The sequence below is a fragment of the Chrysemys picta genome, chromosome 2, assembly GCF_011386835.1.
Source record: "Chrysemys picta bellii isolate R12L10 chromosome 2, ASM1138683v2, whole genome shotgun sequence".
In the NCBI taxonomy this organism is placed as follows: domain Eukaryota; kingdom Metazoa; phylum Chordata; order Testudines; family Emydidae; genus Chrysemys; species Chrysemys picta.
In genome coordinates, this window is record NC_088792.1 from 170,721,311 (window position 1) to 170,738,977 (window position 17,667).

The 17,667-nt window shown below is 41.2% G+C and overlaps 1 protein-coding gene across 6 annotated transcripts; it reads left to right on the forward strand.

Annotated features, from left to right (window-relative positions):
• The first annotated feature begins 410 nt into the window (after window positions 1-410).
• LOC101931616 (serpin B6-like) lies at window positions 411-15,128 on the forward strand. Of its 6 annotated transcripts, none has more exons than XM_065584861.1 (7): window positions 411-752; window positions 7,098-7,275; window positions 9,907-10,044; window positions 11,313-11,430; window positions 11,668-11,810; window positions 12,809-12,976; window positions 13,705-15,128. In XM_065584861.1, the coding sequence occupies exons 2-7, from the start codon at window positions 7,108-7,110 to the stop codon at window positions 14,107-14,109; spliced, it is 1,140 nt and encodes a 379-aa protein (XP_065440933.1). In that variant the 5' UTR covers window positions 411-752; window positions 7,098-7,107; the 3' UTR covers window positions 14,110-15,128. The 6 variants fall into 6 exon arrangements, with proteins under 6 accessions (XP_065440933.1, XP_065440936.1, XP_065440934.1 ...); XM_065584862.1 differs by lacking the exon at window positions 411-752 and adding an exon at window positions 756-1,012; XM_065584863.1 differs by lacking the exon at window positions 411-752 and adding an exon at window positions 6,329-6,473.
• Window positions 15,129-17,667: the final 2,539 nt, after the last annotated feature.

A 17,667-nucleotide genomic window follows, 5' to 3' on the forward strand; every position in this document is an offset into this window, starting at 1 on the left:
TGTACAGTTTACACAATATACATTTGTAGCCAAACCCACCTGACAGTACATTCCCCTTTCCGCTCCTGTCTATACAAACGAAAATAGATTTTCTTTTACACGCGCATCACTGTCCTTCGGTTTTAAGGCGTAATTAATTATTAATTATTATCATTATTATTATGCATTAGATCTTTTGTTCTGGTAGGGAAAAAAAGTGACGTGGGGGGGGGGGTCACCGAATTTACAGCACAGCCTAGAGGTCCCTATCAAGCCCCCCTCCCCGCCTGAATCGTTCCAGCACGTCTCTCCTCCATCCAGATCTCTGTTCACCCCTCTCCTCCGGCAGCGCTAGTGGGGGCTTGGAAATTGGGGCCGCGTTTAAACTTATTAGGCAAAAGGCAGAGAAAGGGCACCAAGGTTCTCTCAGCACGAGCAATGAGCGTGTGCACACGCTCGGTAGTAGGACAGCCTCGGGCAACGCGATTGCAAGTAACTCTGCCGGATAAACATCGGTCCTGCAAGCCTCGCCCTCCGCAGCTGGTGCAGGAAATTAGGGACGGGCGGGGGCTGAGGGATGAAACGCCCCGTGGTGGCTCCCGGCGCTTCCGGGCTCTAGGGGGCGGGATCCCGGGGCTCAGCGGCGCTAACACAAGCCCGAGGCCGCCTCCCCTTTGCCCAGCGCCACCGGAGCCACTTCAGCGACCTGCGCGCCCGGCTCCCCGCAGCAGCCGCCGCCCGATTCCGCACCGGTCCCGCAGCACCGCCCCTGGGTCAGTCCCGGCCTGGCGCCGTCTGTCCGGGGCCGCCTGCGTGTGGGGCGGGTCCTGCCGCGCTCGCTGCCTCGGGCGCTAGAAACCCCGAGCCGGGGGCGGGGAGCGGGGCTGCGACTTGGGTTTAGTTTCCAGCCCGGGGCTCAGGGCCGCTCGCTTCTGGCGGGCGGGAGGAGACGCTGGGAGCCGGAGTCCGCCCCGGGCATCGGCCGCACGGTTGGTTCAAGCAGCCGAGGGCGGGGGGGTCTCGCTGGTGTCCGGTGAGTTTGTTTCTCTTGCAGTGACCGCTCCTGCTCCGGGCGCTGGGACAGTTTGTGCAGTGGTGGGGTGAGAGCCAGGAACCGAACTGTAAACCCGGAGTGTGATGGAAACACCGCAAGCCCGGGGGGGCGGCACCCTGTGCTCCTGCTGGGATGGGCGGGAGTGGGGGGCAGGTCTGCCTGGGGGGGAGAGGGGAGGAGTCAGGCTCCTAAGAGACCAGACACCTGAACCTTGAATCCACAAGTCACAATAGGTGTCTCAGGTCCTTTCCCTGCCTTGAGAAGGTGGCTCAGCCTGTGGTTTCCTCCTCCCAGTAAGACCAGGTGGAGGAGGAACCCTGTGATTCTGTGCATCTTGCCCTGGGTTTTGCAGTGTCCGCCAAGCAAGGACCCTCCCCTGGTTCCCTTGCCGGTGGGGTAGGACAGAGCTGGTGGGTGTGGTACACACAGCACAGGATGCTGGTACTTGGGATTCATTAGATCCGTTACGCGTACAAGGGTCCGGCCTTGGCTGCTGACTCTTGTGGGAGAGGCTCCGGAGATGGGAGGTGCCTGGCACTGCCATTTACTGAGCCACTAAAACAGGGCACTTGTCTCTAAATGACTGCCCTAGAGCTCTGGATTGAAGAAGGCAATAAAGCTTGCAATGAACATACCATGATTATTTTCAAAAGCTCTGTATAGTGGCATAAATCCGCACTACCCATGACAGAACTGAGCCTGAAGATTTTACAATTTGCTGCAAGCCCCACATGTTGTTTTGACTGGTATTTCAATAAGTATATAATGTAGACCTATTAGTCTCATGATATAAGAGAGACGAGGTGGGTGAGGTAATAGCTTTTATTAGACCAACTTCTGTTGGTGAGAGAGACAAGCTTTCCAGCTATACAGAGCTCTTCAATACCTTTCCGAGACCTGAAGACGTTTGAAAACTTGTCTGTCTGACCAACAGACATTGCTCCAATAAAAGCTATTGCCTTCCCCACCTTGTCTCTCTAATAAGTCTATAAAACAGACAGTACAAACTCATGGAAGGTTAGACTGTGCACCTGAATTACGTTTTAATTGAAATGTTGGGATTAATTTTTTCTTACTCATTGCTTGTATTATGCTCATTCTGGGTTCCTCACTTTCTTTTTCTCCTTTTTTGGATAGAGCTAACTGTATTTCTGAAGGTATGTGACATTGTGGTCACCAGATAGCCTTATGTATTATTTCAGTGTAAAACAAGCCTTTTCTTTTTGAGGGCTTGGGGAGTGGGGATAGCCACTTCTGGGTACACACTTTAGGCCCCATCCTCAAACAAACCCCGCATAAAGGCCCACTCACTAGTGCATGGAGTCCTACCAGGCTGCAGAGGTCCAGACATGCAGACTTGCTGTAAGATTGTGGCCTTAGTTTTTAAGATAACTGTATATCTGCACAAACATTACAACTTGTTAAATACTGCTTTTGCCTTGGCTCCCATTACACTCCCACACAAGGGGAAATAGATATAGATATGCATACACAATTTTTTTTTAGATGAATTTTTAAAACTCAAAACTATTCACAGTATTCAGAGAGTAGAGAGATTTTTGACATTCGTTCGACAAAAACTAATCAGTTGGTTGGCTTGTAGATGTCACATTTGGAGTGGGCCTTAAGGAAGGATTTAAATATGGGGATTGAAGTTCCTTTGCACACTAGCTCAAGAGGGTGTTTCATGTATGGGAGAAGTGCCAACATGGAGAGAAGATATTTGGTAGTAGGGGTTTTTTAATCTAGCAGACAGAGGCATAATGAGATCCTATAGCTGGAAGGTGAAGCCTGACAAAATCAAATGGAGGGTAAAGTGCAAATTTTTAACAGGGAGGATAAGCATTGGAATAATTTATCAAAAGACTTGATGGCTACTCAGTCACTTCACATTTTTAAATTAAGAGATGCTGTAGTTCAACCACAAGTTATGGGGTTGATGTTGTCCTAGTGAGCATGTGTGAAGTATCTTCACATGCTCATAAGGAGAGTGAACTCTTAGGGTTATGCAGATGGTCATGAGAGACCATTAGGATCCTTAAAATGTGAGTCCTGTACAAATTTGATGTTTGCTAGCATTGGTAGAGTGGAGGGAATGGGGCAGTTTAGGCACGGGGGTGCGGGGGGTGTTGGAATGAACAGCCAAATAAGGTAGAACAGTTGTGCAGGGCCTTGAAGTCAAGAACAAGAAGCTTGAACGTAATGCAGTTTGGAAGGGGAGCAAGCCCTTTGATAAACAAATCCCTCACATCTCATTTCCCATTCCCACTCCATAACTTTTTGTTTGATTCAACTGGATTTCTTGACTAGGTATACGTTAAATGCAGTATTTAAACGGATGGACAACCTGATACGCACTGCTACCTGACACATGCGCTGGATGCACTGTGATGAACTATAGGAAATGAAGTGCTCTATTAGCATTATAGCCTCTTAATATCTCTGATAGTTTTTAAATGCAATATCAATTCTAAAAAAGGTAGCCCTTATTCTCATGTATATGCAGGTTAGCAGTTATCAAATACAGTTGATTTTTTCCCCCTACTCTTGACTTTTTTCCCTATTTCAACTTCAGTAACTAGAGGAGAAATACGCTGCAAATTTGCAAGACTGTAAAGCTTGTGGCAGCTGTCAGGATTGCAGGATTGTTTCTTACTTGAACTGTGTTGACCATAGATCTAGAAATTTTTCTGCATTCCAAAAGAATTGTCTGTTTTGGCATGGAAACTCGCATTGTAATGCAGGGAGTTACCCTACACAGCACAGAGCAAAGGGGAAATACGAGAAATGCCATTGTATGAGATCCCAGAAGTTTATTCCCTCTGACGTGTAGCAGTTTATACCAGCACACATACAGACTCCACTGTTTGGTAAACTAAAAAAGCAGCTCCAGTATCATGGTCATGAAAGGAATCTGATTAGCTAGGCCTAATAGTAGGGGCTGTGATATACGTAGACCTGTATACTTTAAAAATAATTGTTTAGGTGTTCGCTGGATGGAATCAAAACTGAAAGCCTTGTCATAAAAATAATCTTTAAATAGCATTTTTTTTTTATTTCAAAATTCTGGTACTACTGGGTTATCCCTTTCTGACAGCTGAGAGGAGGAAGATGTGGAGTTACTTGTCTTAGACCACAGAAAAAGTCCATGTCAGAACCAGGAATAGAGCTCCTGATTCCCAGTCTTCTGCTTGGATTGCTGGAACAATAAAACTTTTAGATGGAACTAAATTGAAAATCTGCTGTGTTACAATAGTTCAGCTGGCTAGCATTTGTTTTTGTTTGTGTGTGTATCTATTAGGATTTTTGCTACTGCAGTTGTAATATACAATGTGGTTGGAGTGTGTTTTCCAGTAAGATGACTACAAAGACTTGCTTGAGTAAACTTAACTGCATTCTGTGCAGGGCAATTTTTTTTATTTTTTGTAAGCCCCACAAAGTAACAGCACTAAATATTATCCTTAATCCAGTGTTGTAGAGTAAATGCCCTTCTTATTGATTGAGCTCTGATAATTTTCAGAGTACACTTCAATTATCTAAAGATCAATCAAATAATGTAGTGTAGAAAACCCATTCTGGTTAATCTCAAATTTAAATTTTAGTTAATCATTCTCAGTGAAACAGAAGAAAAATCTCCAACTAAACGTTTTTCTCTTTGTGAGTGCTGGAGGGCAGTGGAGACTGCTGCTCTTATTTCTGATTTAAATGCAGTTCTTTTACACTCTTTCCTGAGTTTGACAAAGCCTCTGTCTTGAGTCAGTTACAGTAACGTACAATATCCGACAAATATACTTGACAGTTTGGCAGGTATGTTGAATAATGCCTCGGTTAACAGCAAAGCTGACAGCAAGCATTTTTCTTAGGTTGAAACAAGAAGTTAGTAGGATGTGTTTTTTTTCCCCTCTATTTATGTTAGGGATGGTAAGTCAGGAAAATGAATTTGGTGTAGGATTGTTTTGTAGCAATAAACATACTAATGTTAGTTGCTGCCTTAGGATAAAAGATTTGAGACTTTTGAATTGTTTGTTACTGGCTGAGATCATAAAATGGCTGTAAATTCTTATCTGTAGTTAATTCACTATTATCATCTCAACTGCTCATGTTGTAGATGGCTGGATCTGTAACCTCAGGTTAACATTTAACCCTCCCCCCACTTCCTCCAGGTGGACTGTTTGTACTTATTTTCTAACAACCTCAGAAGTGCAAGTGTTTACCTGTGTGTGTAGTGTAAAATTCATAGATTCTCTGTGGATTCTTTTTTAAATTCAGTCTAAGCTTTACAGTGCACAAGTGTCTCATGTTCCAGTTGTACTTAGGGTAACCAAACATGGACTGAATCAGACTTCGAGTTTCTGGTAACACTGCAACAGGAACCAATTTGTAATCTCTGGATGTCATAATGACCAACAGTAATTCCTCTCCCCTCTTTTTTTTTTTTTATTTTTTAAGATTCAGTGGGGCCTGTCCCCTCTGTCTTCTTTTTTCCAGACTAAACAAACTCAATTTTTTTAATCTTTCCTCATAGGTCATGTTTTCTAGACCTTTAATTGTTTTTATTCCTCTTCTCTGGACTCTCTCCAATTTGTCCACATGTTTCCTGAAATGTGGTGCCCAGATTGGGAGCTTTCCAGTAATTTCTTTATGCACAAGTGTATTTACAATGAGGAACTACCGGGCGGTAGCATAAAAAATAAAGCCATTATGTTATGGAGATTAGTAAAGAGACTGCGATGTAGACTCCTTTTCATTGGCTATTGGACCAAGATAACCAAATTAACTTCATATAAGCTACAGAACAGACATCAGATGCCAACACAGTCTTCATTTTATTACTAGTATGTATTCTTGGATGGGCACATATATTTACTACTCATCTTCATTAGACTTTCTTTAATCCTAAAGGTTCTGTCATATTACAATGTGAATTAAGGATAATCCTCTTCTTAAAATCCTCTTGTCATGATTTCGGACAGTCTCCCAGTTGGTTGAATGAGAAATGCTGGAAGCAGAATTTCCTGTTGGTCACTGACAGACAGACAGGAATAGATGGGCTGAGAGTATAAAACAAAACCAGTGCTGAACAATTGCCCTCTAATTGAGGTGTCAGGAATGGAAGAGGAAAGGAAGTTAAAAATGACTGAAACAAAAGAAAGGGATGAAACATTTAAAGAGAGAAGATTACAATAAAGAGCTCTCGTCTTACCTGTGTTTCCCTCACCATCACAACCTCCTACTGTGCCCATTATATTTTCCTGTTTCTCTTCCCATTTTGCCTCAATCTCCCTATCTCTGCAGAAGTGGCACTTCAACCCTCTTAGAATATATAGCCACAAGATCCACTCTCCATAACTCTGCTGTGAAATAGAAGATAAGCACTATCCTAGTGGGCTAGAAAGCAGCGGGAAGTAATATGTGGATTTACCACTAATGAGTGAATAAGGCAGGTGTTTATAGAACTTTACACCCAAAATAAGTTTTTAGTTGACTAAGAAAATTACCAACCCAGATCATAAAGTACATGTAGTGAATATTTTACACCAGAGAATCTAATATAAATTCAAATAATTATGTACTACAGGTTGGATTAAAGTAAATTTGAGGCATTAAGTATTGCACAACTGTGACTTAAACAATGTGCCTCCAATAATGACCATTAAATATAAAACAAATTCAACATCTGCTGATACATTTGGATCACCCGTATAAATATGAAATATAAATTGTATTCATGTGGCTAGACAGTTCTGTAAGCTAGGTATTGAATTCCTGAAACAGCGTATAATGTTATTGAAAATCAACATGAATATTACAAAAATTGCAAAGTTTTCCAATTCTCTAAGTTTGTCCCACTTGTTATCTGAAGGCTTTTATATAAACTCAGAACACATGGTCCTTAAACTTATTTGACATTGTGCAATATCCTGAGGTGGTGTAAAACCAGTGTAGTTCCACTGACTTCAATGGAGTTATGGTAATTTATACCAGCTGAGAATGTGGCACATTAAATACTCATTACATTTTAAATCTGTATCATGTGAACTTTGCTTTGTGTTTTATCTTACAGGTTCTGAACCATGGATAACCTTAATAAAGCAAACACCACCTTTGCACTCAACCTATTCAAAAAGCTGAGTGAAAATGCCAATACACAGAACTTATTCTTTTCTCCTTTGAGTATCTCCTCTGCTTTGTCCATGGTGTTTTTGGGTGCAAAAGGTAACACTGCAGCCCAGATGGCAAAGGTATGTCTGGATAAATTTGAATGACTTAACACAACTTTGCTGTAGACGCTGAACCAAAGATCTCTATTGTATGTTCTGTACCTATGGGAAAACTCCCATTATCATCCAGGTATGCCTGAGAGTAGAATTTTGGTGGCACCATACAGCTGAGGTGACTTGAAAAAGAGAGAGCTGTCTAGCTGCCTCAAGAGTTAGAAAAGAACTTCTTCAATTACATTCTCTGGGATTAGTATCAGATTATACTAGTCACCTAAATATGTGTTAATAACATAGCCAGGAGCATTTTCTTAAAATCAGGCCCCCTTTAAGATGTCAAGTTGGGCAACCAAAAAAATCACTAGTCACTTTTGAAAATGTAGGCCTAGTTCATTAAACTCTTAATGCCAACTCCTGTTCCAGTGAGCACTCAGAACCTCTAGAGAGAAAGAGGGCCTAGGGAAGAAGTATGGAGCCCTGAGGTCCCACTGAAAGGTCAAGCAAAGACCTAAGAGGAGACCCAAAAGACAGAGTCTCAAATGCGAAGGGAGAACAAGATTTAGAAAAGGAGAGTGATCAATAGTGGCAAAATTGGCAGGAGTCAGGGAAGATGAGGATGGGGTTGAGGCCCTGAGATCTGTCTGCAAAGGACGACTTCTGTGTTGCAGTTACATACCCGTTTAGGTTCTCTTAGCTTGTGGGTTTTTAGTGTAGTCTGCTTGGTTTCCTGGGGTGAGAATTACAAATTTCAAAACTAGATTTATAGCTGTCCACTTAGAGCCTTGTACAATATTTGGCTTAGGGGAGGAGAAGAGTTGTCTAAACTTGCAGCTTCAACAATAAAATGGGGTGGAGTTGAAACCGATTCCTTATAATCTGTAAGGACTTTTAGAATTGGGATGTATATGTCTTTTGTTTAGAATGATTTAACTACCACACTAGCAAATGTTGCTAAAAATTACATGTACTAGTGGGTGCGAACATTCTCTTGTTGTGTGTCAGTAAAATCTCTTGCTCAAAATATCAACCAGTACAACAGCTCTGCAATTGTTATGGAATTCATATTATGGCATTTTTAGCAGTTATTACTTGGAAGCAAACCCAACATTTGGGAGGTAGTATTTTTGTAAAAATTCAATCTTTTTAGTGTCACTTTAACTCAAACCGAGGATGAATTTTAAGCTTTGATACTAGGGTTATTTATTTAAACTACAATGTTTATTTAAACATTGAGACAAATTCTGCTGCTGCATTGGTGTAAAACTGGAGTACCTATTAGATTTCAATGGAATTGTATCAGATTTACACCTATGTAAATGAAAGCAAAGTTTGGCTTGATCTTGATTTTCAAAATGTTGACCTACGAGATGTGACATCAGTGAATTTAGCCAAGAGACTTACCATGGGTCTCCCGCAGAGTTATCTCCGACTGCATTTGGTTGAATTGGGCCTGTTGGTTTCTATGAGGACAGTGCCTTCGATAAGCTGCCAGTCTCCCCTGTTGTCTGTTTGGCCTTTTGGGAAACCTCTGGGGTCTTGGGCTATTTTTGTCACTTTGGGCATTTGCCTGCCCACATGCATTGAAGCACTGTAGAGCTAACGTTTTCCCTTAGAAAGGGCTTTTTAGGGTGTCTTACTTCATTACAGTGTTTCATACTAGAAAAGCCATTCTTGATCTCTATTAAATAAATCTTGCTCATATTAAAGCAATGACTAATGTACTGGAGCACTAGGTCATTCCATAACATTTCTTCTTTTCACTAACGTTTAAGCTGAAATAAGAACCAGATCTGTTCCTGAATATATTCCCAAGAGAACCTATGCTAACTATTGTACTATCAGGTGCTTCATCTTAGTGAAGAAGAAGAAGAAGAAAAAGAATGGGAAATGGAACAATGCAAACATGCGATGATGCAACAAAAATCCATTATGGAAGGCAAAATGGAGACCCTGCTGCAAAGGCAGCACCATCCTATGGGTGTTCTTGAATTGAAGGCATAGTTCCAAAACATTGCTGGAAGCTTTGGGGAAAGGGATACCGTCAACATAAATCATACCTTTTGTCTGAATTTTTTTTTTAACCGCTTAGTGTTGCAAGTAACAGTTAAGATGAGGGGAAAATTAGGGATATTTCCCCCAGTTTGTATACTTATGCATTTGACAGCACTTTGTGTTTCTTCAAGAGAGACATTTTCCCTGTTTGTCAGGCTCTTTCGCACAATGAAACAAATTAAAAGAAAGTAACGATAAACCTACAAAAATCAACATGGGGAGATAGAGAACTATAGGACCGGAAGCTACTTTAAATTCATGTTTTGAAACTGAGTAGATTTCAAGTTGATGGTTTTCCTTTAAACTCTCCAGAATTGTTCATTTTATGTGCCCTAAAGCTAGAATGGAGTGAGGGGTCTCTTCAAAACAGTTATGTTTATTTCCATGGTAAAATGTTTTATCATGAAATTTCCCTCTTCTAACCAGCACAATGAGCTCCAAATGTGTTGTGTAATGGGAAATCCTTTTCCTTTTAGGGCAGCCTTGGGTATTCAGGCTGCAACTTTCATCTCTAAGCTGCTGAAAGGCATTGTACTAACCTGTCCGAAAGCACATTTCAGCACATGTGGGTCATGCTGAGTGTATTCCTGTCTCTTTCTATAGGTGCTTTCTTTGGACAAAGCTGAAGAGATTCACGATGGATACCAGTCACTTATTTCTGAAATTAACAAACCAGGCACTAATTATGTGCTTAGGATTGCCAACCGGCTCTATGGGGAAAAGACGTTTAAATTTCTTGCAGTAAGTCAAACATTCAGTTTGTTTTTGTGTTATAACACATTTGCTACGTTTCCATTTCTGAGTGCAAATAAAGGTGTTGGCTTTAATCTACAGGCACCTATGTAGTTCAGAATCTGACTAACCAAAGCCAGTATCCTTGTAAAATCCATTCATTTGCTCAGCTGATTGTACGACAGTCCCTAGCTCTGAATGCTAGAGAACTGGAGCGGAGTGCTGTCAATGGAAGATCCATCAAACCCCAACTCTTCAGCATTCCATTAATCACTCAGGCATTTTTGGCCGGGAGCTAAGATTGTTGTGTGATGTTTTTAGGGGTTCCCCCCCCCCCCTTAAATTGGACAATGCATTCAAAGGACACAGCAAGGGGCACATCATTTTTTTTTTTTTAAATCAGACAGAAGAGCGATTAGAAATTCTCCAAAGACTTAGCTGAGAGTAACAGATACTATTGTGTACAGTTTCCTTTTAAAATGTATCCAAAAAGCATACCACTGATTTTCACCTTACTCTTTCTGATACCCTTCCTTCATTTCCAAAAATTAAGAGGTAGCTGAAAGTCTCTCGAGTTCTAGACTCTAAAAAACAAACTTACATTTTCAGTATGGCAATCAACCTTACCCTCCCCAATCTACAGTAATTTTATTACTAAAAGGGATTGCCAGCATAAATTGGCTCAGATCAAGAGCTCCTCTTCTCAATTAAAGTTAACCACTCTGATTAAATGTTTAAACTTGGCATCTTTGGCATTTTGTCCACAAAATACAAGATTCCAAAATACAAACTGGAGATACAGCATGATTTTGATCTAACCACATAATTACTGACCTATTGATATTTGCACAGCCGGCCTTTTATAAGGCTGAAGAGCAGGTTATTATGGTCCACATATACTATAGAAAAAAGATCTAGAAATAACCCCTTTGAGATTTCACTTCTGAACTAGATCATGTTTGGGTTACTCTGGGAGGGTTACAAAAAACTTTATCTAGAGACCAATTTACTAAGCCTTGTACTCTCAAACCAAAGCAAATTGATTGCATCACTTTCACCATGCAGTCTTGTTGATCTGTCAGTAAGCCAGCTGCTTGGACTAAGAATGTAATAAATAAAAAATAAAATGCTCAGCTTGAAAAGAAGTGATGACAAGTTGGTGTTAAGACTGACTCTGAAGGGGTGGAGGAAGAAGAGGTAGATTCAACGACTGAGTCTTCTACAACTGCATGCCAGAAAAATATATTGTTAAGACATCCTCCTTTTGTTTGTCCTAGACATTTATAGACTCCTGCCAGAAATTCTACCATGCAGAGCTAGAACAACTTGACTTCTCTAGAGCTGCAGAAGATTCCAGAAAACATATAAATGCCTGGGTAGAGGAAAAAACTGAAGGTGAGTAGCTTGCAGAGTTCCACAAGTGATTTTCTAAACAGCCAAAGTCTGCTTAAAAAGCATATGGCCATAGGAAAGATAGAATAAGGGAGGGAGGGGAAAAACAGAACTGAATCCTTCAGATTAAAATGTAGTTCTTGTCTTGTGCAGCAGGTAGAGGATACTGTTGTTAATAACACAACTAGGTAAATGGGTGTGTATCAGCTAAAAACTATTCTTCCTTAATGTGTCCTAAAGGTAAAATCCAGAATCTGTTGGCTCAGGGTGTTATTGATTCAATGGCCAGACTAGTCTTGGTGAATGCCGTCTACTTCAAAGGCAACTGGGCGACCCAATTCAACAAAGATCGCACAGTGAAAGGGGAATTTAAAATTAACAAGGTATGAAGTAGGAAAATGACACTAACTTTGTACTGCTTTTCACCCAGAGAAGACAAGAAATGCTTTTAATCAGGATTGCCCTAAGTACACTTTACCTCATCCCTCTATTCTATCCCATCCCATCCCCTCAACACAACCCCTTTGGTTAGTTTATTGTTAACATATTTGAAACTACATTTTCAATTAAATACATTAACTTAGATGTATCCCTTGTTTCCTTCTTTTGCTTTCTGCTGCACCTCTCACTGTATCTTTTCAGTGTTGGAGGGAGGTAGCCTTGAACATAAAATTTTAACATGGAAGGGAAGAACGTGGATAAACGAGTGTCGGACTCCATAAATTGGGACCTGTAAATTGTTCAGTGGTTAGAGAACTTGGAAGTCATTTAACCTCCCTGTCCTCTAACATGCTGCAGTTTTGTGTGCAGAACTATCACAGAATTATGGTTACTTACAGAAACTGGTTCCCTCTGCTTCAGTTTTTATCCAGTGATAAAATTGGAACATGAATAATACTCAAGTACCTCATGTCTTGTAAGGTTGGATTTGTAAAATATGTGGCGATGGCTAATTCTCCTCACATCAGTGTAAATCAGGAGTAACCCCACTGCAGTCACTGGAGCTAAAACAGCTATACTTAGACTGTAAGGTCGTTGGAGCAGGGTTGGTCTTCTTGCTAGCACAGTGTGGTCCTGGTCCATGACTGGGATTCCAAGGGGTACAATCAGTGGTGAGCTGGAGCCGGTTTGCGCGAACCAGTTGTTAAATTTAGAAGCCGTTTCAGAGCCGGTTGTTAAAGGGGTGGGCAAACTCCGGTGGTAGGACCCTTCCCTACAATATGTTCTAGTGCTATGTCCAGCCTAGTTTCAGATTTCCCATGTGATTTGAATCCCAGTTCTTCTGGTTTAGTACCAATATGCTGGCTCTGTAGTACTTGTTGACATTGATAGATAGATATATATATCTATGTGTGTGGTTTTTTTGTTTTGTTTTTTAAAGCATGAGACCAAACCAGTGCAGATGATGTTCAAGAAAGCTAAATTTAACATGAACTACATAGTAGACTTTCAGACCAAAATCCTTGACCTCCCTTATGTTGATAATGAGACTAGTATGATCATCCTGCTTCCTGATAAAATCCAAGATAATTCCACTGGCCTGGAACAGGTAAGCCATTTGTACTGAATAAAAAACTCAAATCCTGCCAGAGAAGAGCATTTGACTAAATCTCAATTAGATCTGTGAATTCAAGTCCCAAGCTCTGAACTCACCAGTATTAGCACAGGGTGGGAGAGCTGAGGAGGCGTTACATCTGTCCCCAAGAGATGGGAATACCATGTGTCACTGTCAAGTAAGCCCAGCTCTCTCTGATGTCTAGAGAAATGTTAAGTTGTGAAAGGAGAGACTTCTTGACCAGAGGAGGGGTCACCGGGGGTTGGGATGAAGCCAGAACATAGTGACAGACTGAAGACGATCCTGGAGAGCTCCATTCAAGAGCTACTGATTTCCTTTCTGTGCTATATTGTTACTGGGCTGGCAAGGGACAGCGAAATAGTAATGCCTCTCCCACAGTAGTCACCTCTGCAAAGTACACTTCATTACTAATGACAACATGCAATAGCATTAACTTGTCACCATGAAAGATGGGCTTGTGACGGTATTTGCATATTGCACAGTGGGACTCCGATCCTAATTAGAGGGCCTTTTGACTGTACTGATATAAGAATGTATCTGAACGCCATTTATTGTTTTGCTTCTGACTACAGCAGTAGCATTCACTCCAGACCAGGGGAGGATGCTAATCCCTACTGTGTAAACACACACAGTGGGCATTGTTTCATTAGTATAAATTCCTGGCTTTTCTCCCTCTTTAATTTTGACCTTTTTTCTTTTAGCTGGAAAGAGAACTTACCTATGAGAAATTTATAGAGTGGATAAATCCAGAAATGATGGACTATAGTGAAGTGGAGGTGTGTTTACCCAGATTTAAGTTGGAGCAAGCTTATGATCTGAAGCCTGTTCTGAAGAGCATGGGAATGGCTGATGCATTTGACGGAAACAAGGTGGATTTATCTGGAATGTCAGCCAGCAATGACCTAGTTCTGTCTGAGGTTGTTCACAAGTCCTTTGTGGAGGTAAACGAAGAAGGCACGGAGGCAGCAGCTGCTACTGCAGCAGTGATCACTATGCGATGTGCACTGATTGTACCACGGTTCACTGCTGACCATCCTTTCCTCTTCTTTATCCGGCACAACAAAACTGGCAACATTCTGTTCTATGGCAGATTTTGTTCCCCCTAAAAAGAAAAAATGCAGCCCTTAACACAGTAAAGTTATTTCCATTTTACTATCTTGGGATTTTTTTTTTCCACTCTAAGCAACAAGCTTTGTATAGATGCTGTACATTACATGGTGCAACCCTAAACACCGTTCTCTCTTGTGCCTGAAACAGCTTTTTGTAGTCCTCTATTCAAATTTAAGCAACGGGTTTTTTTTTTTTTAAATAACAGGATCATTTAATATCTTGTCCAAGTGGTAAGACTTAAAATGGCATTTGCCATAGTTACCTGTAAAGCACCCCTTGTATCCTGTATACCTTAATAAATGCAGGGTTCCTTAACTTGAGTTCATCTTTAGCCATAACTACTTGCTTAATGCATCCCTCCCTCTCTGTACATATTCCCGTAGAAATTTGGTTCTCATACTTGGGGTTTCTTAGCAGCAGGTGTTAAGATCTCGTGGGGAGAGGAAAACGAAAGAAGATTGACTTCTGACTGACCTCCAAATGCTTTTTGCAAATTTCCCTTCTCCCTGTCTCATTTTCCAGACTGGTTCCTTCCATGGCTGCACAGCTAGACATCTAACAGATTTTTATGAATGATGCTAACACAACCGTCATTGGGGAATAATTGAGCAAGTACTTATTCAAGACAAGGAATGAAGTCAACTCCACTGAAGTCAGTGGTAAAACTTCTTATTGACTTCAGTGGGGTCAGAATTTCACTCTGCATGTGTCTTATCACTAGTTAACCCGGGTTACACTAATATTTTTAACACTTGTGAAATAGGACAGACCTTTCTATCTATAGCAAAGATTAGAATAAAAAGCTTCCAGGACACATACAGAAACTTAAATGCGAGAGCTCTCATATTTGTATCCTAATGTAACAAACCATGAAGGCAATATGTAACTCAGCAGTTTGTATATCTTTTTTGCTTACTGATAATGCTATAAACTGGGTAGCCATAGTGGCTTTATCCAGTGATTTTGGTATTGCTGTTTCTGCTCCTTGAACCAACAATAAAGGAACTGATGTGAAGTGCTGTGTGGTCAAGTTTTGTTTGGTTTTAATTGTGTAGTTCTTCAGCTGTAGTGTGATTGAAACAAACATTGTGTGAATTTTGCCATCGATAACTAGCAGGGACAGGCTCTGCCATTCTAAGACTGCACTAGCAGGGCTCCCACCTCCAATGAAGTCCAGTATTTATTGCCTCCTTTATAATACTTGGCTGCCAAGAACATACATAAATAGAGGCAATAGGGTGGTTAACTTGGAACATAGAATTTAGTGTTGTTCTGAGTGGTGCAGCTAACTCAGTTTCAGTGTCCAATTAGGTTTGCCAACAGCACCTCATAACCTGGTAGGGTGAAGTCTGAGTAGGTAAGGAATGAGTGTCAATGAAAACCTCGTTGTTGAAAATAACCTTTCACTGTATTATAAATTGCAATAAGATACCAGTCCTGGATTGTATGCAAGGTTTTCATTCCCTCTGCCAACTACAAATTCTTACCCTTCACAATCGTTGCCCCTACAGGCACTGGAACAGAGTCCAGCATTATCCACAAAACTGTAAGGAAGTAGAAACACGGACATGACTTTAAAGGAGGTGAAAAGGAACAGTCCCTGTGGGCAGAGCTAGGGCATTCTAAGCTGCCCTGGGAGCTGACAGTGGACATGCACCACAGCAGTTCCTTAACTCTGGCGAAATTGAGGGAAACCCTCCTACCAGCTGAGGCAGTTCACTATTAAAACATTTCATTGTATGTGTTTCAGTAGTGCCTACAGCTCCAACCATTACTGGGGCCTAGTGTGTTTGTACAAATGTCTAATACAGGGAGACAAAATAGTCAAAACAGAAGGGGGAAGTAAAGGGACTTGTCTAAAGTCACAACAGGTCACTGGCAGAGCTGAGAGTAGCACCCACATTTCCTAACTTCCAGTCCAGTGCCCTGTATCTTAGATCCACGCTGCCTCATTGTCATCACGGAGCCAAAAATCATTGGTGGCCGGAACACAACTAACTTCAGATGAGTTGCTTGTGCTTCCATCAGCAATGATTTTTGGCCCATAATTCTTTCACTTGACAGGAAAGAAATGGGAGACTCTTTCAGTTAGCGTCATTTATACTATTGCCTGCAACTTGTGTATTTTTGTTTTTAAATTGTCATCCATTACTCAAATGCAGTAGAAATTCTGTGCTAAAAAATTAACGTTAGCTCAGAATTTAAGTTGCTCCATATGACTAAATTAAACAGAGGGCTAATGCTGCTTTACTTCCATAGTTTTGGGATTTTAAAATCCCAGAGTCACATGTTTGTGTCAGGTTCTGAGACAGTGAAAAGAGAAAATAAAAGCAAAGGCTGTTTGCAGTGGTGTCCTGACCAAATCCCAACGTAGGTTAAGGCATTCTGCAACCTACATTAACCAGTTTTTCAGTCTGTTCTAAACTAATGCTCCTATGCAATACTGAAAATCTGCTTCAGTTCAGAGGTGACTGCATTTCTGTGGTAGGTAAAGTAATGCCATAGACTTGCTAATTGTACCTTTTACGATAATTAACTTCATCTCCGTCTTTGGTGCATTCTAGGTGTTCCCCATATTAAGTAAGGGAAAGTTTAGGGAATACTGAGGTAATCTTTTATAAAAGACAAAGCTGACAAATTTAAGGGGGACCACTGCCTAGGAATCACTTAATCCATCACTGAAACATACCCACCTCTGAGGTAGAATGCTGCAGCTATTAACAGCACCTGATTTACCACACACATCTTAAGTGCAGAGCAAAAGAGTTAGCTACATTACAGGCTCAATTAATATTTATGAAGTTCTCTGACACCTCCTAGATGAAAGGCAAAGTTGTCCAGTATAGGGAAACAAAATGCTCAAGACAGAAAGTGTGGGAGGGGGGAGTAAAGTGACTTGTTCAAAGTCACAGCTGGTCACTGGCAGAGCTGGGAATACCACCCAGGTCTCTTGACTCCCAGTGCCTTATATCCTAGACACACAGTGTCTCATTGTCACCACCGAGCTAATCATAGGTAGCATAAGCAGGACCACTACAACTGACATCAGAAGAGTTGCTCATGCTTCCCTTAGTAATGATTTTTGGCCTATAATTCTTTCACATTTAAGAAGTTGCTCCATGTAACTAACTTCAGCAGCAACAGCACTCTTTGTTTTACTTCCATAGTTTTAGGATTTTAAAATCCTAGAGTCAGATGCTTCAGTGTTATTTTCTTAGGCAGTGAAAATAAGAGCAAGGGTTGTTTACAATCGTGTCCTGACCAAATCCCAACTTAGGAAAAGGTATTCTGCAACCTAACAGCCCCCTATTTTAACCCATTCTTCAGTCTGTGGTGTAAACTAGCGCTGGTATGCAATACTGAAAATCTGTTCCAGCTCAGAGGTGACTGCATTTCTGTGGTAGGTGAAGTGATGCCATAGACTTGCCAATTGTGCCTTCATTGTACCTTTAAGATAACCAACTTCACCTCAGTCTTTCTAGGTGTTCCCCATAGTAAGTGAGGGAAAGATTAGGAAATATCAAGGTAATCTTTTATAAAAGACAAAACTGACA